A 20,893-nucleotide genomic window follows, 5' to 3' on the forward strand; every position below is an offset into this window, starting at 1 on the left:
TGCTTTGCAAAAAGGTACCATAACAATCTGTTTTTTTTTACATCGATGGTGATTGTGGTTTGATACCACAGTTTTCCATACTAAATCCTTTAACAAAACAGCATATTTTTCGGCTTAGTGCGAACAGAAAAAGCGCTGCTGGGCTCACAAAAAAACGATTCATAATCGACACCCTTCAGCTACCATTGCAATGCGTTTGAAGAGCATTAACGTAGCCTGCCCTTGATCAGAACTTCTCATAAACAGTACTAAATTTGGGAAATACGATACAAAAAAATAAAAAATATTTGTGTCTGTGGAATTTGTACAAACTCGGTAACTGAAGAACAAGCGATCAAGAATCATGGCCGAGTTTAGGCGGTGCAAAGACTATTCTTATAAACCGACCACAAAGATCCTGATACCATGCCACCTTTTGTTTATTTTTTATCCTTTTCAAACTACGTCATGCAGTTTAGGAATGAGTAACATTGTGGGATCACCAACGACCTGCGGACGCGCAATGGCATTCGAGCGGGCTAAATATATCGCATCATGTAAGGTGAATCGTATGAGATGAGTATCAAACAATGCCAAATATCATTTGTTAGTTTTATCTCTTTTGGTTGTGGTACGAATGAACATAAAAAGGTTGTCAATTAAAATATCTACCCTAAAGTGATATCGATTCATATTGGAAATTGCCTACTTGATTACTGCATGTCACCTTGTCAAAAACTGGTACTCGGAAATGTTTACACGACTGTCGAATACGACACATACACAAACAAAGTGATTCGGCTTTTTGCAATCCCGAATATGGTCAAGTAAAGCGCTACTACATAGCCTACGCCGCCTATTTTATAATTTGACGTGTGTACCCCTGTTATGGCGAGCTGTAAAGTAAAGTAACTCGTCATCATACATTATGGAAGTTTTACCCAGTTGCTAGGCTAATTGTTTTCAAAAATAATTATGCATCGCATGGTATTATGTATGGCGAATTTAATAACGCAACAAGACCAAAAATAAAAATTTGTGTTTGTTGCTCATAGGCAACGCCTCTTACAAAATATAAGATGAACATGATAATATTTGAGGAAGTGGAAAATATTGTGCTAATACTACGTGACGTACGGAAATTCTACTTTAGGGTTATGGTACGTTGTTGCTGTTGACATAGTTGTTGTAAATAGAACAAAACGTATAATAAAACGTGGGAGTGTTGTCTTCATAAAAAGGATTTTCTTGAACAGTGTAAAGTTGTACGGATATCTTCGTGTGCAGGTACAGCAGTTTGTTGCGCCAATCATTATAATCAGCATCAAAAGGTATAAGTTATCTGCCTCAACTGAATTTAATCGCTTCAAAAGACTACAACTGTTGCAGAGATTTGAGTTTCAAAATCGTCCAAATGTATTCTGGCATGCTTGGGTTCGTCTCAAAAACGCACTTCAAACCTTCAGTGTGGAAACGTTGGTAATGGTTTTTCCAAATGGTTTTTTATTTCTGCAAAAACCTGATGACGAATCATCTTCCACAGCTGCATGCAGACTTAAAAACATGCCATTCTACTTACAGTAAAAGGTTTAAAGTCTGCGAGGAAAGCGAGTACCAAACATATCAGCAGGTCAAATGTATTTTGAAGATAGTTGAAAGGATTCAAGGCAATTTAAATGTAAAACAATTAAATCTAGATACCCTTGGAGTATGAATCAGATAGGTTATATTATTAGGACCTTTGTGAGATTAATATTACTGTCGCATAACCATCATAAAAAATGCAAACAATGCATATATTACCAAATTAAGTTTCAAATAATGTAAATTGCAGAAATATTTTCCAGAAATAAACCTAACTACATAAATAAAATGTACTGGCCAAAGCAGTCGGTCTTATTGCATCTTTGTGCCATTGTCATAATTCTTTTCTGTATTAGCAAGCGTGGCGATACTGCAGGTAAAACCGAGTAGATTTTGCACAGTAGAGTAGACTACAGTGGAAGCTCGTTAATTCGAAGTTGAAGGGACCAATGGAATTATTTTAAGTAATAAAAAGTTGGTGTAATTGACGGTATATAGCCATGAAAAGGCGACTGGAGCATAATAGAAGCATTATTAGCAATCAACTTAAGCACGCTCTTGTAGACTCCTTTTCATAAAAAAGTAAATTTAGTTTTATTTAAATGCAGCACTGTATTTTTAAGTTTAATAATGACATTAAACGCAGAACTGGCAAAGACCAACTGTTATAATCGTTTCGGCAATGTAGAACCATCTAGAGTGCTAGACTCGCCTATGTGGTTGATATTAAGTACGATAACCTTTTTGGCGTCGCTTTATTGGTCTCATGGGTGGCGCCACGGGAGCTCTATAGCGCCACATTTGATTGGTTTAGTACTGCTTTTATCTCACTTAGTTTAGTTGTTTTAATTGTTCTTGTTAAATTTGTTACTTTCTATATGCGGTTGCGTGTATCTTCATAAGCTTTTAACTGCAGGGTCGTGAAAGCTCCGTTTTGAGTTTTTAAATGTCACACATTGCAGTACACGCGACAAATTAAAGAACGCAAAATTAACGTTTTGCGTTACCTTATTACAATCCATAAACAAAGCGAATCACCATGGTGTTTACATTTCTAATGAACGATTTTTCGACTAATTTCGAAATAACAAGCTATGCATTGGGGACCACAAAAACACTTCGACTTAAAGAGCTTCGAGTTATCATTACGTCTGCATATGTATTGTTTATACCGCAATTTATATGCATGGGCTGAACAGTAAAGTTGCTTCAAGTTTTCCGAAATTTCGAACAATGGTTTGTTGTTGGAAAATTAATATAAACTTTACAAATCTTTACAGCGGACGTAAACGAATGCCTTGGCAAAAACAAATGCCATACTACTTTGGGAATATGTACTAACTATGATGGTGGTTACACATGCAGATGCAAACTGGGTTATCAAGGAAATGGTTTGACGTGCAATGGTAAACTATTTGTAAATACTATTTTAGAGTTGGCAATAGCCATTTTGATGGCAACAACTGCGCATTACTACATGATTTCAACTTATTTATTGTCCATCCCTAAACCTTAAGTGTTACTTGGATTAACAACATGAAACCCTCTATTTTTGTTTTTCTTCTAAAGTATTTTGCTTATGCAGATATAAATGAATGCTCAAGTGCTACTCACAACTGTCATGAAAATGCCACGTGTGTAAACTTGGTTGGCTCTCACGACTGTATTTGCAAAAAAGGTTTTTCCGGGAATGGGTCGCCGTCATGTTGGGGTAAGGAAACGATACCATGCTAAACTAGTCAAAAATGGATAGGAGTCTACTTACAGCTGTAAACTATATGGAAGTGTTTCATCTATCGAGCCATACGATAACTGATTTGCGATAATTAATCAAATGGTTTTGATTATTCCCAGATGAAAATGAATGTGACGATGGCTCCAATAATTGTCATGAAAATGCAAAATGTTCAAACACTGCAGGGTCATACACATGTGCGTGTAAAAGTGGATTTGTCGGTGATGGAGTCACCACATGTAAAGGTATACCATTACTTTGCGTTTTTTTTTGTTTTCATGTAACCTTGTAGGCCTATTGCCTCAATAGAAATTTAGACTTCTACATTTTTGTATACAACTTTTTCATATAGCAGCATAACAGATATCAAATAATCAAGATAATCAAAGTTCAACAACGCCCTCATCCGTATTTTTGCGAAAAACATTGAAGCCAATGTTTATATTTTACATCTTGCAAAAATTTTTATGAAGCTTATATTAGACGAAGTTATAATATTGCTTTGTAAAGTTGTTTACTATTTTATTGTAATGACGAGATAGATATCCTTATATGTAAAAATGTTTGAAAACCAGTCATTGTAAAATATTTTCCTTCATTTTTGTTGTCATAATACAGTGCAATGATTTGTCAATAACCATAGTTATCAATGTCCATACTGAGTATTGTAATTTTATTGACCTATCTTAATTTGTGGAGTTAATTTCCTGCAATAAATCATCATTCCAGCTATCGCAAAATGTTCCACAATATGCGGGACCAATGAAGAATGCGTATATGACCGTTGCGTCTGTAAAATAGGATTCGAATTAAGACAACATTTTGGCAAATGTACAGGTAACTTTAAAGGAGCATATTCTTTGTAAAAACGTTCTTTAACTGATGTCATGTGATTTTGGAGTGTTGTGATATTTCCTGAGAACATTTTGTGTCTTACAGCATCATGCTCAGCACTCACTGTCGAAACTCCATTTGGTAATGTGACATTCGGAAGCGTCTTTGTAAACCAGAAAAGTTTTAGCAGTTTGCAATGTCCGGATGGTAACTGTGCATGCACTAGTGATGAAATAAAATTAAAATTGAACTTATTTTGCATATTAATCATGCAACTTTTCCTCTAAGGTCGTCCAATGGGATCTATTTTTTGTTCCGGCGAAGAAAATGCTGAAAAACGTGCTGCAGCCTTCGACATGTCGACATTGATTTACCTAAACTGCAATCTTACATTGGCAGATTACCTTGCAAATGTACATATATAAACCAAAATTATTTTTGACATGAATATACTGTTACTACACTGCCAACGTATACTGAACTAACAATATGCCTAAAATAGATGAGTTCGAGGAACACAAATGCGATAGAGAAGATAACAGGCGAATTAATTCTTCTCATGAAAAATAGAATTTTGGCGATGGACGAGACCAGTGGAGTGGTCAACTTTTTTTCAAACTTTTCAGCTAAATTGGATGAAACAGAAAGCAAGGTGTTACAATAATTACGCCGGTCAACCTTAATTAGTGTACAGCCGTTACAAAAGACGCCATTATGATGTCTTGTTGCAAATCTTGTTATTTTTATGTGTATTGTTCCTCTATTTTACCATCTGCTATCTAAAAGGCAGTGTTGTCAATGGAGGGTAATACTGTCTTTAATGTAATTTGCAGGTCAGCTTAAATGCACTGAGCAACATGATCTATAGCGCCGACGTTATTGCCTCTTCAGCTAAAACTGTTAACGGGTCAAATGAAATGGAACTCGGCCAGACGTTGGTGCATTCCTTGCATACTGTAGTTTCTCACGTAGCTTCAGCAGAAATCAACGAGATGACCAGCATTGAAGCCGAAAACGTTGCCGTTGTTGTAAGAGGCAAAATTAATTTCAGGGAGTCAAGTATTTTCAACATAGTTAAAGAGAGCGGTCATGATTTTGCAGATATCAAGCCACAACTCAGAAACTGGTCTCTTTCACAACACAAAATACCGCTTGAATGTGACAGCAAACAACTCCCTAGTGCAGGTTCCTGTTGTAGACGTTACTTTACCGTCCGAAGCTTACCAAATGGTATCGACCAGCACTAATGGGTCGTTCCTAGCTTCCATGTTAATATTCAAAGGAAAAGGATTATACCATGGAAACTTGGAATGGGTAAATATTACATTATCTACCGTGCTATGTTGCAAAACAGCGTATTTTATTGAAAATTATAAATACTCAACTTCAGGCATCTTTCCGTTTCTTTTATTTTAGACTTATTGAACGTACCATATCACTGTTTTTCAAGTGTATATTGTTATTAAAGGTGGTCTCGGCTGAAATAGGTAAAAATGTAACAGTGGCAAATCTTACTAAACCAGTTACTATCAGCTTCAGCGAAATTCAAGCTACATCAGGGCTTAAACCAATAAAAGAATCATTGCAGGTGCAACTAAATGCATGATTATCGATTAAATTTTTGAATTTGTTTTATCATCGATTACGGCATGAGTATTAGATAAGTGGTGTGTGTAGAAATTTTGACACTTAATAGACAATATCAATCAAAAAGTGAAAACTTGTCGTTATATAAGAAGCGTTATCCTAGTTGGGTCTTTAACATTTCTTGAAATTAAAAGTAAGGGGCAAGTGTTAAAGTAAGTTGCTCTTAAAACAAGGACTTATTGCTCGCCATTCTGATTTCTTATACTAACAACTTTCCCTTGGATTAAGGCCAGGTTCTAGTTTCACTTGCCTTCACTTTTTGTAGTAAAAAGCAAAATTAAGAAGTGGTAGTTACTAAGACGAAACTTACAGCGCTATTACGAAGAATCATGCTGTATTTTTAGATGATGAAAACAGACTTGTCTTGTGTTTATCGAGATGAAACAAATCAAAAGTGGGTTACCGACGGGTTATGCAGAATGGAAGGGTCGTCAATTTGTCAATCTACACATTTGACCAGTTTTTCAATTCTGATAGTACGAGTTTGTATGTTATTACCACTTATCAGACATTCTTAGAGGCGGGTATTGTTTTTACAGTTTACTATAGCTACTTAAGTTAACAAATTTGTCTTTCAGAGACATACTGTGGTGGACGGCAATTTCGCTCTTTCTATGGTCAGCATAATTGGCTGTTCGTTGTCTGTAATTGGCTTAATCTGCACTGTCTTAGCCCATTTGTACGTGAGGTAAGAATGATAAAAGCAGATGATTTATACTATATGAAGTACCAAGCGTTTTGATTTGTGATTATTATGATTAATTATCGGTATTTATTTGAAAACAGAAAGGTTAGAGAAGTTCGCCAGAACCGAATCTTTATCCATATTTGCGTCTCTCTGATTTCCTTTTACTTGGCATTTATATTTGGAGTGGGCCGAACAGAAAATCCCAATGTGTGCACAGCGGTAACGTCTTTTCTTCATTTTGTTTTGCTGAGTGCTTGGTGTTGGATGGCCGTGTATATTCATTGCATCTATCGATCTCTCACGGAGGTATGTAGCCTACTTGTTATTGCGTTGGATTTTTGTCAAGACTCATAAAAATGCTTTTCATAAGAAAATCATTAGATAGTTGCAATGGGTAAGATTAAAGGTGAAGAGTTTTAGTTTAGTCTTTATCCGTAGTTGCTTGGTGCACGACAATCGAAACACTATATGTTACTATCCTGTGTCTTTGCATACGGTGGCCCTCTCTTGGCAACTGCTGCAACAATTGCAGTCACGTTTACAACTTACCACAATCAAGGCGAGGAACTTACCGACGAAGCTAAAGTTTGTGGAAACCACACAACAGGTTAGTTGGAAAAAATGGATAGTAATCAAAATATTCATATGTATAACGAAGCAATCTTCGTTGTCATAGCCTACATGGCATGGCATACCTCACAGTTATGACAAACGGTTTTTACTTTGTCATAGTCACACTATGCATCTCTGAACATAAACTATTGGAGAGTATATATAAAACGCTGTTATTATTATTATTATTATAGTTGTCATTAAATTTAATGGTGAAAGTATTTGTATTATTATGCAGTGGTTAAGCAGTTATAGCCATGAATAAGGGAGGAAAACGCAAATTCATCCTTAACTATGATGAAATCCAGGTTCTTATTACGTCACGATAAAAGCAATGATAAGATTGGATCACGTATTTGGATCAAATGTAAATAGAATGTTTTAATTCAGTAAAGGCTGTTGGCTCCAAGCCTAGTCCGGTAACTGTAGCCTAACTGCGCTAAAAACAAAAATGCTTTACCATTTCATGTACTGCAATCTGTGACATTCCTATGCTGAAAATAGATATTACCTGCCACTAATCACCTACCTATGGAGACGTTTTCCATCTAAAACGCGTTAGCTAGCCTACCATACTTAATAAAAACCTCAGTCATTACTCATTAAGCACGTTATCATTACATAGTGACAGCCTTCGTCGCCATATAGGAGACCAAATTCGCGATACAATTTTGGCAATAACTGCTTAACCACTATGGGGAGCCGTTTGTAAAGAAAAAAATTTTTCCTGAACACGCTTTCCTAAGCCAACATTTGACAAACCAGGATGATTTACATTAAATCGAACTGATTTAGTTAGGGCGATTTATTATTTACCATTGTTTAAATCGGAAAGAAATGATACCAATATAAATAAATCAGATCGATTTAATGTAAATCATCCTGATTTGTCAAATGTTGGCTTAGGAAAGCGTGTTCTGGCAAAAAAGTATTTTTTTTACGAACGGCGCCCCATAGACAACTACATATTAGTACAAACCCTTTCTCCAGTATGTTTTCTGACAACGACTCTCTAACTTAAGGTCAGCGTGTTTTTGGACTTGCCACTCACTTTAAGGTAATTGTGTTTGGTTTTATAGAACACAGAATGTATAAAAGTTATCGTCCTGAGCACTTATGCTGGTTGCACGAAAACGCACTTAATTTTGGATTTGTCCTTCCATCTTTTGTTTTATTGGTATTCAACATAGTATTGTATGCTATGGTAATGCGCAAAATTACCGGGCGAAAGGTAAGAAGGTTTAATGACCTTATTCAGTCAGTTAGAGGGTATCTTTATACATGATTTAGATTTTACTTAATTTAGAATAAATCTACCGCACGTCTGAAAAGAGATGTCAGAGTGGGAGTGGTTATGGCAATAACGCTCGGCTTTACTTGGGCATTCGGATATTTTATGATGCTGTCAAGTGAGGTCCATTTTCAAACGATTATGTCATGGGCGTTTGCGATAACAAGTAGTATGCAGGTAAATTTGCAAGCTTTTGTTATGAATTTTCGAAAAGATTCGACAATAACCGTAATAAATAATAAAGTTAAAAGAGATATAGAGGCTAACTTTCCTTGAACAGGGCTTTTTTCTGTTCCTTCTCACGGCTGTAATGAGACTGGAGCTAAGAAATGCTTGGTATAAGCCAATACAATCGGGAATTTTGGCACCAATAGGAAGTTTTGCTTACCGGTCTCTCCGCTCTTTGTCGCAACGACAAAAAACTGGGTTTTATGACATACACACGGAAACATATGAAAGCAACACTACGCAAGCGTCTACCGAATGTTCAAGAGAAAACGGAGGTGCCCTATCTACACAGTTTTAATTTATTGTTTGTGCAATCTGCAGATGTATGTATATACCATTTTAGTTTTAAACTGTATAATCACATATTTTGAACTAACTTACTGTCTTACAGCGTGCTCAGAGACTTCCAGAGTGGATGCTCACTCCGAAATTGTGTCAAGGATTGTTCGGCAGCATTAAAGTTGTGTTTAACAATCCGAAACTATAAGGCTAGAAACTGTTATGAAGAAACAAAAAACGACACTTGTATAAATACTTGTAGCCTAATATGTGGCGATGACTGTATGATTCAACCGTGAATAGATTTTTCGATTGCTCGCAAGTAGATAGATAGGTATAGGTGGATATCAGTAGATTATTTACAGTTTTTATTTCGTAGTTTTACGCTTTGTTTTCTTACTTCGTATTTCTTTCCGACAAATTTAGAACTCTGTATGATCAACGTTTATCTTAAGGCCTTTATTGGAAAAGCGTCGTTAAAAATAGAAACTTCCGATCAAATTAATGTCTAATAGGTAAGCGTTGCTTTTTTAACAATTGGAAACCCGCCTTGCCACAGTTCTGGTATTTTTGTCAGGCATTTTCAAAAGTCGAACAAGTGCATGGATTGAAATTATTATTTTATTGTGGCGAGGTAAACGACCACCTTTAGGAGTATTAATTTTTTCTAGCTTTGATAAAATAGAAACCATATCATCAATAAACCAATATAATGAATTACTGTGGTTTATTTATTCAACTGTTAAAGTTGATACTTTTTCGAGGTTTTTTTCGTGTTACTACTGTGTGAATAAAGGAGTTTCGCGTACTTGTCTTTTGTACGGTTTTGTCGTTTCGAAAGCTATTGCGAGTTTTGAACATCCCAGTTAAGTCGCAGCATTTACACGCATTTTGATAACATAAGCAAGATTGGTCTTAAACAGGCAGTAAATAAAGAGTATTTGCATGTAATATTTGTATTTCGTTTACACTTCAGAAAATGAAATTGTAATGAATATAAAGAAAAACCCAACTTGTATCGAAACATGAGTAGAATTACTGGTAAGCGGTTCAGTTATTATTGCAATCAGTGGAGACACCTTTGCCTCCAAAAACGTCTTCGCCGTATTGTCGATCTGTTTGTCTTAGTGTTCCATGAAATCGGTCCAATAAAAGCGAGTTCAGACCAAAGTTGCAATGGAAGTATTTGTGGTGGTCGTCGTGAAAACGAGTTGGCGGTTGCCAGGGCCAAAAAGAATCCATTTCAATGCCTTAAAAATTCGAATCATAAATTAATATTTTGATACTCAAATGTAGAAGCCATTTCAAAAAGTATGTTACATGTAACTGCAACATTACCAGAATGATCAATTAGTCCATAGTAAAAGTGGTAGTAGAAGCAAATAATCACGACCACAAAGTGAAACGGTACAATAAAGATTGGGAGTAAGAGAACGACCTGAAATAACTGAAGTTGTCATACAAACTGCCACAGCCGACTACTTTCATTCCAAATATTTTACAGTACAGTTACTAAAACAACAACTGATAAAGTCTACTTCAAAGAAAAATGACTCCAGAGGATGCATGGCTAAGGCTCCGAAAGCAGTAGGACTCGGGTAGCGATGGTGCCATTTGTGGAAATTTCGGTAAAAGAAAGGTACATGTAGCATCCTGCATTTCGAGTAACGCTTTAAGCTTGTAATGCATAATGATTTAACATCGTCCCTGACAAAGACGTATACGAAAATCTTACATATCTCTCCGTTATCATACAAATAAGGCTATACAGTATAAATAATTACTTATGAAATTATCACAGTGCTTTTACGCTCTCGGTATAGGATAAAGTGCTCAATCAACAACATGTATACATTCATTCTATAAGAAACTTTGTGTTAGTGATACCAGTAAATTGCCTTTGTTTCTCAAGTTTGAGCACAATTATTGCAGCAAAGTTCTCCTTAAAGCTTTATAACTTAATAAGTCATGACTCATGAACTTGTTTTAAACGGAAGGTCACCCGGAAAAAGCAGAATTGAGCTGTTTTAATGACCTAAATTGAATGGTAGTATTGAAGTTTCCTGATTTTTACTTGAATACTATTAATCTTGTCCAGCGCTGACCAGTTTTCGAACGCATGGCCAGAGCGTGATCATTCATTTGCAAATCATTTGCATTCTTTCCAGAGCGGCTGTGATGCTTTATGTCGACGATATACTCGCTAGTGACATTATACTTATAATGTCATTAGATTAGCCAAGATTTTATTTTTAATGCCTCGACGACTCTTTAATATTTTCGTCGGTCTGTTTGACTTTTCTTGAAAGAGTGCCGTTGATTGTTATTTTATTCATATACAAATTCCTTGAGCGTCATAAGGTCCATTATTGTAGGTGTTGTTATTACTGCGTTTGTGTGGTTAGTAGTGTAAGCTATTCATGGTGGCAATATGCGGCCCGATTTAAACTAGTGACGTAAATTTTGGCCGTTAAGGTATTTCGGTTGGACACAACTGGCCTATACTATAAGATCTTCGGCATGTATGACACTACACTATTATAAGCGACGCAAACTTTTATTATAATATATTTATTTTGTTTACCTGTGATAGTAATAGGCTGCTCCATCCTGCAACAGGAAGCATATGGCAAATGAAGTGAAAAAGTAAAACCAGCCATAATCGTGAATGTCGAAATAAACAGCGGTAATGTTTCCTCCATTTTTGATATAAGTTGATAAAATTCCAGAAGTCGTTGCGTTCATGAAAAGGCAAATGGAACCAAGAAAAATTTCGTGTCTCTCGTTCTGCAAACGGAAAACAGTAAACAAAATCAACCCACACAGATCAGCCGCTAAATTAAAACGAAGTTTAATTCTTTTTTAACTATTCAATCAACAACAGCAGCAGATTTTTCTGCATGGGCCTTCCGGTATTTTGAATAAATAGCATTCAGTGGGATGTAAAACCAGACATGAGCTTATTAGCCATAACTCATTCTTGTTAGACAAAATGGTCACCATGAAGATGATCAAGAACAACACAATTTTTAGGCCCTTCTGCACTGAACGCTTACGAATAAAATAAAATATGTGGATATTGTTCTCACGTCAGCCGTAAGAAAACGTCTTGGCTGACACTTCCACTCATCGGATTTATCTTTCCTTTGCATATAGTAATACCTATAAAGAAAACGCTTCTGAAGATTTCATTTTTGGAGTTTACGGTAGTTCTGCCGTAATAAAAACAGAAATTAAATACGAGTATTTGTCCTGGAGTATGAATATTTATCAAATGTACAGTACATTGCACTAGTCAAACGTTGCGTTTTTATATTGCACATAAGATATATATCTCGAATTGGTTGGTTTTGAATACTCTTGAAAATTTAACCATGATTGTAGCAATAACATAGTAATCACATCTGACACTTACCACTGTAAATAACCACCGAGGCCAAAGAACAGAGCGTATGACGCTAATATCGCAATGATAACTTGAACAAACACGCCTTGTAATTGCCATTCTTCCAATAACTGTTCAAACGTCCATATTTCAATGAAGTTTTCTTCGATTTCAGCCTTGGTTAAATTACTGAGTGGCATTTGGCGGAACTTCTTTTTGAGTAGAGCTTTATCTGAATTGCCGGCGGACGAAATATCTTCTCTTGTGGGAGTAAAAACACAAACTTTGTCCCAGTTATTCCATATCATAACCGAAAAAAAAAACCAATTCACCTCGGAAAAAGAAAACCCTGTAAACCTGTAACTGTAACAACATTGCCTAGTATTTTATTATCTGCACAGGTTGATTATTTCAGCTGGGGTGTCGACACGAAACGCTTTTTGCAATGCGTGGAACCGTTTCTAACGCTTTTGTCGCTTCAGGGACAAACAACGCAAGATTGCGAAATTTAGTAGCCAACGCCAAAATAATCCTAACACGGCAACAAATATGCTAACTGAAAATTTTCGGCATTTCCTTTAATTTTCGCAACACTATCAATTTTGGTAGGCTATATGCATACGACAAACATTTTTTATTGCATTTAGTTTGAAAGAAATTATATTAGTTGTATAATTTAAAGCGAGAGGCAAGTCTAAAAACAACTTCATCTACAAAATGAAAAGCTTTTGTCAGTAAGTATACCGGAGAAGGATTTTTTCAACAATATGTATTGGTTAAGCAATTGTTTCCGAAATATGACCTTCTTGGTGATGGAGGTGGCAGTAATTATGACGTCACCATGTGAAACCTATGTGCTTAGTTGTTTGCGTTTGAATCAAATATGGTAATATAGTCTGGGTGGTATAGTGGCTAACACTTTTGGATGAAAAATGACTCCGCTGTTAGACGATTGATTGCAATTGATGTTTATTTTCACATGAACTTGTGAAGCATTTCTGTCTCCGCAGCAAGTGCCAGTACGAGAGTAGGCTAACCAGGGCTAAAAGACAAAACTAAACTCAGTGAGCAGTAGCTTAGTATCTACCTTCACCAGTATAAATACACCAACTGTACCAAACTAGGCTTAACGTAAGGTATCCCTGTTGCGAATGCACTGTAAGTATTCTTTTACCATACCTACTATTGTCCTCAATCAGGAAAAGTTCTATTCACAGTTGATGCAAACACTAGCGTTATGCACAATGATTTCTCATTGTGACGTAATTATAACGATTATGTATGTCATAAAGCCCTTTTTCTGACATATATACAGTATTTAATTATTATTTGATTATAAATATTAACTATTATAGAAAAATTCGTTCTCTGATATCTTTGCTGACAACTATTCCGTTGGACTTGGTTTTGGGCTTGCAATTTACTTCAAGTTACATTTGCATATGTTTATTGATATATTTCAAATTGTATACTTATAGACCCCGTCTATTCGTTTTTCACGCTATGTTTCAATGCCCATTAATTGACTGCCAATAAATGAAGTGTTAATTGAGCCAGATAGTTTATTATGAGAATATTGAGAATTCACATGTTATAAAAAGTTAACCAAAAAGCGACATCAGGTAATCGGTACAAAAGACGATAACCGCAGGTACTAATTTTTTCATGATTAATAAAATTTATTTGAGTTTTTACCAATGCATTTTAATTTTCTATTACGTTATATATGTTATTAATTGAAATTATTTTGAGCCATTGTTAATTTATTTTAAATTTGTTAAACTTTCTTTGATTTTTTTGTAATTTTTTTTAATTAAAATTATTTAAAATTATTTTATTTTAATTTTTTATAAGTTTTTTTTTTTTAATTTAGTTGCTTTAGTGTTGATTTATTTTAATTTTATTTGTTTTTAAATTTAATTGGTTTATTTCATTTTGTATAAATTTATTTAAATTTACATTATTTTTCTATGAATTTAAAATCATGACTTATACAACAGGTCGCAAGTGGTTTGACAAGTGAAACCGCCTAAATCGTAAATAAGTAACCAGGGAACCGGTAATCAACTTCGCGCCGGTCTTGAACATCTGCATTTGTATTGTTGATCCAGATTCCTATAATTGCAAAAAAACGACGGACGCGCTTTTACTCCTTAAACAAATGCGCTTAAAACGGAAAAGGAAGTGTATTGATTTGAAATACTTAAAAGCTTGAGTGACGTAACATAGTGTCTTATGGTATTGTAAAAAGCGTAGAACAAACAAAATTTAAGTTAAATAACATTTCAGAAATCTCATTTTAAGAAACTGTTTTATGAAGTCATAATAAACTGTTTATTTAATCAAGTATGGCCCAGAGACTGCAGTGTGTGTCAGCGATGTAAAATTGTGGCTAATAGCTATAAACTATAAGTTAATGGCAAAGGGATTGGTGAAAGTGGAATTTCTATCATAGTAAAAATTATAAGACGTACTGTATTTATAATTATAATAATTGTAATTATAAAAATGCGGTATAGGCTATAGAAGCAGTCTAATGCGGTTTTGGCTTATTGCTTTGGTAAACGTATAATCCATACGTAATAATTGAATCTATGCGTTTCAGATTTTGCAGAGAAAGAAACAAAAGATTAAAACAATGTATATAAAAAAAACCTTGTAGCATATAATTACTTTTTGTGTCCTGCAGTATAGGTAACCTTTTTTGTTTATTTTTAAGTTAATATGTTTTGTTTGTAAACAAAGTTTTAAAAAATTAAATTCATTAGCTAAGCTAAAAAAGATAGCAAAGATCGGAAGGTGCAATACAAATAACTCTTAACCAAAAAAAATAGCATCAAAAGAAAAACATCTTGCTGGGGTTCGTCACAGAAAATTGCCTAAGAAACCATAGATATACCTTGTCATGCCCCAATAGTTGATAACGGACGCGTACATCAGTGGTGTGATTTGCTGACGGGACTGCGACACATTGAAATTGTACATAAAACTAGGGGCAGAAAGTATATTGCCAAAGGATCCTATAGACGCCACGACCAGTCGGAGCTCTTGATGGATTCGTTCAAAAAGACATAGAGCCGTCTAATAAGATTGGTTGGTTGGTCACAATGACAAAGTGGGTCGATTGCAAATCATTAGAACATTTTAGGGTAGTTGCATATTATTATAGCAAGTTTAAATAAAACGATCACTGTATTCTTTGTTAAAGTTTTACTAATTATAAACTCATAAACTCTTTGTATGTAAAATTAACTCAGCTTGCGTATCATCAAATATAGCATTTTGCATGAAACTCTTTTATTAGTCCATTACTTTAATCTGAGTATTTTAAAAGCACAAGCGAAGAGCGTTAGGAAAACCCAGTCTTTCACAGCTTATTATATACTACTACTACTATACGCGTAGCATTCTACATTACTGTATCTTACTTATAGTTCTCTTATAGTTGAAGTGTCTGTTTAATGCAAGTGGAATATGCTTGGAAATAATGTAGTTTAGTTTTTATTACATAAACTAAAAAAATTGATCGTGCGATGTCAATTTATCTCTTTCAAGACTGAATTGACCAGCGTGGATTATAGACATTAGACATGCACCATGGACTAGACTAGACTAGACAAATAGGGTTTTTGTTGTTCATTAATTTATATTGTGGATTTTCAGTATAGGCCTATTGAAATGCGCACAACGTAAACTAACGCACAGGGTTTAACTTTTGCCATATGACACTTGCAAAATTAACGAGAACATTGCTGGAAACATGATTTAAGCTCACACGGTGCGACATTTCTTTCGGCTGCACAAACGGCAAAAGTTGTTGGCTACAACAATCTAGCATTTTAAGCGGTAGATGTGTTGCACCTACCTGTATCTACTCCTTAGATAGTGCGTTACGCTCATACATGCGAGCCCGTTTTTAATGTGTTGTTTGGTATACAAACCGCTGGGTTCACCATATAGTTGACGTGACTTCGATTGGTGATGCAAATATTTGTCGGTAAAAATAATTGAACTATGGCCGATCAACCCCGTTGTCCCAGCAAATAAACACTAAACGGTTACTGTAAGAAGAGTTACTGTAAAGTAAGTATTTGCTCACGACCTCAAAGCACACAATTATATTTTTGCTGAATGTTTTGCAACCTGCTTGCTTCCATTTGATGTCGTTAGACAAAAATTGATTTAAAATGCAGTAGGCCTATATAATTCTCAATTTCGTATATGGGGAAGACAACTTGTTTTAGCACATTATGTTTATGATGTAGTGAAAATATTTGAAACCAAATATCAAAATACCACAAATATTTAAAAATATATTTAATCAATATCAAAGAAACAAGTAGGCCCGCTTTTTCAAGTCGAAGTATGAACTAAAATTGAATTTCAGCAAAGAAGGGTGTTTGAAACTGTTCCTCGATACCTAGTTCAATTGGGATTTATGCTGGTATTATTATCGCATGTGTGAAGTCTACAAGTATGCGTATGGTTTATGAATAATCCAGAGAGCAACAACTAAACGTGTTACCTAAGAGAGGGTAGTTTGATTGGTAAAGCATAATCATTTAAAGACAGTATATAAAATTTGCAGCTTACCAGTTAGCAGCATATTCTTATATTATCAATTATTATATATGGTATGATAATCTTTGTCCTCGGACTGAGGAAACTCTTTCCACAACCTAACCGACGTGGCTCCTCATCGCTCGAGCCCTGGTTACCGAGCTAGTCTTTGTGCAAGTTTCGATTGTCACACATTTTTCGTTTGGCTTTTTGATTTTCTTATTGTATAGTATTGTCCGATTTTAGAACTGCCCAGCAGGTCTACAAAACAGCCTACCACTATGGGTAATATTCCTTAACAACCTCTACCGTCTTATTTGCCACCTGATTTAGAAGGTACTCACTTGATTGAACATTAACCATTTTCTGGCTGGAATGGTTTATGTTGCTTGCGCATATGACTTGCTCATAGTTTGCTTGCTCATGAAGTGCTTCAAAAAAGTTTAGTCAGCAAAGCCATAAATCAAATTGCACTTTAATAGCAACACTAATTGTTGCCATTAATGACCGGAAATGGGAAGAATAAATGCTGAGTGTAAATAAACTTCATGCAAGCGTATAAGGCGGCGTGTGTGGTAGGATTATTTATTTCACCTGAATATCACCGATTTTTTATGACTTTTAAGAAACATTTGCAATCCTACACTAAACATGATGAAGAATAGTAACTACGCTCGCTCCAGCTGATTGCACAAGTTGAACAGTTATACTGTAATTATACCGTTTGTTAACTTTTACAACAGAGGAATAAGATTCTTAAGTCGCTAAATTGGAATAAAGTCGCAATGTCAACGAACATACAGCATCAAGTAGTGGCTTTCTCGCTAATAAAAATGCAACTGTCATTTTCCAAAATGGCGCCAAATAAAGTCTAACTAAACAACGTATAAAAGTATAGAGGCAATCTATATCTAAAAATAAATGAAGCTCAATTACACAATATTACAAAACTATGTTAATGTTAATCAATGGTGTTGAAATGAAATCAAATTTTTTTAAATTAAATTAATTTTTTTGCAAAAAAAAATCGTTGAATGTTTCCGGAAATAAATACTTCTTAAAACTATAAAAGAAAAAATATTTCCATCAAAAACATTCAATATAAATTAAAAATTGCAAACGTATACTTATGCTTTCTTCGCTTTTTCACCAGCAGGAGAACCTTTACCTCCGAAGATACCCTCACCATATTTGCGATCGGTGCGTCTTAATGTATCGTGAAAACGATCAAAGAGTAGAGTATTGAAACCAAAATTGCAATGAAAGTACTTATGGTGATCGTCGTGAAAACGTACGGGGGGTTGCCAAGGCCAGATAGATTCCATGTCGATTCCTATAACGTAAGTTACAACGTGTTTTTATGTAAAAACCGTAATAAATAAAAACACGAAAACAAAAGTTTAAATGGGGATGAATCCAATAAATTTGGCCCACTCTAAATTCCGGATTATGTGTTTATCTTAAGAAATACAAAAAATGCATGAAAACTGAAAACAAGTATTACCGGAATGATCTATGAGACCGTAGTAATAAAGGTAGTAGAAACAACCCGCGACGGACACGAAATGCAAGGGTACGAAGAAAAGGGGCAAAAGAAGGAGAAACTGAAAACATTCACGAATTGCTCCGTTAATTTCCACCGATGCATATAACCTAGCATTAGTCTAGCGGTAGCCTATTATTAATTTAAAATTTTGATATATTACTTTTTACAAGCTTTTTAGTTGCAATGGTCTATGCACAAAATATATCCTTCCACGGAAAACAGCAGCATATAACATACCTGAAACACCACGGATTCCACAGGATGAAGGGCGACTGCACTAAATGCAGTAGGGGAATGATAACGATGATGCCACTTGTGAAAGTTGCGATAGAAGAAAGGCCAATGAAGCATTCTGCATATTGCCATAAATATATTTCCATCACATAAGTATTTTGCTAAAGCTTTTTGGCCGGTAAGGAATGATATTCTGCATCAAAGTATCACCTGTGATAATAGTAGGAAGCGGCATCTTGAAGTAAGAAGTATACAATGGTTGATACTATGAAATACGGAAATCCATATTTGTTTACATCGAAGTAAACTTTGGACAGAGCTCCCCCGTTTTTCACGTATGTTGATAGAATTCCAGAAAATGTTCCATTCACAAGAAGACATACGGCACCGAGGTAAATTTCGTGCCTTTCATTCTAGAGTAAATCTATGTAGTTTACTTTCGTATTCAAAAGTGTTACCTAACAGCGTCACTTGACAGAAATATTGACAGCAATCTTGAACTTTTGAATTATATTTGATGTCCGCTCATATTTTAGATAACATGATTATTACAAGCAATATGCTGCAACAAAAAAACTACAATCTCGGAAAGATATCGCAAAAATATGCAAAAACAAGTCAGTATTTCCAACAAACCTCCCGTGTTAAAAATCGTTGGGGTTGGCATTTCCATTCTTCAGCTTTGTCTCTTTTCTTGATATAATAGTTCCTACAAGCAAGAGCAAAGAAAGTAGTGATACGCCTTAACCGCGAAGTGAACATTTAAACTGCAGTTTAAAGCGGACTTGAAGAGGAACGTAAAATTATATGCTGTATAATCAGCAGTTTGCATGACGATGCTCATAAACGATGACGATGCATTACGATGCGTTTTTTGAAAAAAACCTTAGGCTATGCTTATGATATGGTCATACTATTAGGCTATGCTATGCTTATGCTTGTTAACGACAGAATATACGTTTAAACCTTCGAATATTTGTTGTGTAGCCTAATTATGCTTTCTTTTTGTATTACTTGCCATTGTAAGTAACCTCCGACGACAAAAAATACTAGGTACGACGTTAACAATGCCATCGGTACTTGAATGTAGACGTCTTGTAGATAATAATCCTCCAATACTTTGTTTAAAAAATTATTGCTATTTTGACTCAGAATCTTGGACGCTTCCGAAACATTTACTGAATTCCTTTCAGACTGAAAAGAATCGTCAACCTTTGCCAATGAATCGTTATTTTCTCGTGGATAGAAAAAGTAGAAATCATCCCAATTCTTCCATAGCATGACGGCGAATAAGAATAATTCACCCCTGGCAGAAGACCCCATCAAGGCCAACAGTATAGACGAGAAGACCAAAAACAGAACTTTGCCGCTAAAGCCTGGCTTCAACCAGCTCCACTGTTTATCTTGTAAACCACATGGGTACAATTTTTCGTTCTTGCTACTTTTATTCATTTTAGTCAGCACCTATACCTCCGTGTTCTAATATGTAAATACAGTAAAATAAAGAAGTGTGATAGGTTTGGGAGCTTTTAAACAAATAACGACGTAAGAATACTTACTTTTGAGGTTAATTTTGATATTTTTGTATAATTTCAAAAGTTTGGATCAGATGCCGCGTTATTATTAAATACAATAGCAAACAACTGCCAAAAATACAGTAGGCTATTTCCAACCGAGAAGTTGGATTAATAAGACTTTGGGATTAAGATAGCCTGTCATAGAAATCCTGCCAAGCAACTTACTTACTTCTAATCTAAAGTATACGAAACTCACGTATAGGCTATGTGAGTGTTGTATGCCTTAGATTTTCAGAGTTTATCTTAAAGTGACGGTCAAATATAAAAACTAGCTGGCCTAAAATCAAAGAGTACTTGTCAGTAAACAAACCGAAGAATGAACTTCTAATAATATGTAGTGGTTAAGGCCTTATTGCCAAAATTGTGTCGCAAATTTGGTTTTCTTTTATGGCGGATATCGAGGTCATGGTGAAGTCACTCTGTAAAACAATATGCTTGATAACTGACGTTTTTATTAGGTATGGAAGGTTAGCTAATGCGTTTTGGCTGGAATACGTTGCCGTAGGTAGGTGATTAGTGGCAGGTAGTGTTAATTTTCAGCATAGGAATGTTATCATTGGCAGTACATAAACTAATAAAGCAATCTTGTTTTTACGTCTGTTAACGTTCCTGGTCTGGCCTAGAGCCAACAGCCACGACTGAACTGTAGCGTTTTGCATTAACCAGCACAAATACGCCAAAGGTAAGCTAGTTTAGGTTTATTTAACACAAAAT

General features: G+C 35.2%; 3 protein-coding genes across 4 annotated transcripts; 1 reads left to right on the forward strand and 2 right to left on the reverse strand.

The window, feature by feature from the left end:
* Nucleotides 1-1,818: 1,818 nt before the first annotated feature.
* On the forward strand, nucleotides 1,819-9,688 carry LOC143469607 (adhesion G-protein coupled receptor G7-like). Its single transcript, XM_076967355.1, has 19 exons — nucleotides 1,819-1,939; nucleotides 2,844-2,969; nucleotides 3,149-3,274; nucleotides 3,418-3,543; nucleotides 4,028-4,135; nucleotides 4,238-4,339; nucleotides 4,421-4,545; nucleotides 4,635-4,784; nucleotides 4,966-5,160; nucleotides 5,234-5,446; nucleotides 5,601-5,720; nucleotides 6,124-6,255; nucleotides 6,358-6,467; nucleotides 6,566-6,773; nucleotides 6,906-7,074; nucleotides 8,159-8,310; nucleotides 8,386-8,547; nucleotides 8,651-8,873; nucleotides 8,990-9,688. The coding sequence occupies exons 1-19, from the start codon at nucleotides 1,852-1,854 to the stop codon at nucleotides 9,055-9,057; spliced, it is 2,703 nt and encodes a 900-aa protein (XP_076823470.1). The 5' UTR covers nucleotides 1,819-1,851; the 3' UTR covers nucleotides 9,058-9,688.
* Nucleotides 9,689-9,771: 83 nt separating this feature from the next.
* LOC143469608 (uncharacterized) lies at nucleotides 9,772-13,405 on the reverse strand. 2 transcript variants are annotated; one of them, XM_076967356.1, is made up of 6 exons: nucleotides 12,293-13,405; nucleotides 11,967-12,039; nucleotides 11,462-11,664; nucleotides 10,416-10,584; nucleotides 10,216-10,315; nucleotides 9,772-10,127 (listed from the first exon to the last, which is right to left on the reverse strand). In XM_076967356.1, the coding sequence occupies exons 1-6, from the start codon at nucleotides 12,568-12,570 to the stop codon at nucleotides 9,928-9,930; spliced, it is 1,023 nt and encodes a 340-aa protein (XP_076823471.1). In that variant the 5' UTR covers nucleotides 12,571-13,405; the 3' UTR covers nucleotides 9,772-9,927. The 2 variants fall into 2 exon arrangements, with proteins under 2 accessions (XP_076823471.1, XP_076823472.1); XM_076967357.1 differs by having other exon boundaries at nucleotides 9,777-10,127; nucleotides 10,416-10,530; nucleotides 12,293-13,393.
* A 3,990-nt stretch (nucleotides 13,406-17,395) lies between these two features.
* On the reverse strand, nucleotides 17,396-20,111 carry LOC143469710 (uncharacterized). The gene is made up of 6 exons (XM_076967500.1): nucleotides 19,621-20,111; nucleotides 19,239-19,311; nucleotides 18,813-19,015; nucleotides 18,606-18,720; nucleotides 18,327-18,426; nucleotides 17,396-18,155 (listed from the first exon to the last, which is right to left on the reverse strand). Exons 1-6 carry the CDS (start codon nucleotides 20,052-20,054, stop codon nucleotides 17,950-17,952), a joined length of 1,131 nt encoding a protein of 376 aa, XP_076823615.1. The 5' UTR covers nucleotides 20,055-20,111; the 3' UTR covers nucleotides 17,396-17,949.
* Nucleotides 20,112-20,893: the final 782 nt, after the last annotated feature.

Source organism: Clavelina lepadiformis, chromosome 8 (genome assembly GCF_947623445.1).
Source record: "Clavelina lepadiformis chromosome 8, kaClaLepa1.1, whole genome shotgun sequence".
In the NCBI taxonomy this organism is placed as follows: Eukaryota; Metazoa; Chordata; class Ascidiacea; order Aplousobranchia; family Clavelinidae; genus Clavelina; species Clavelina lepadiformis.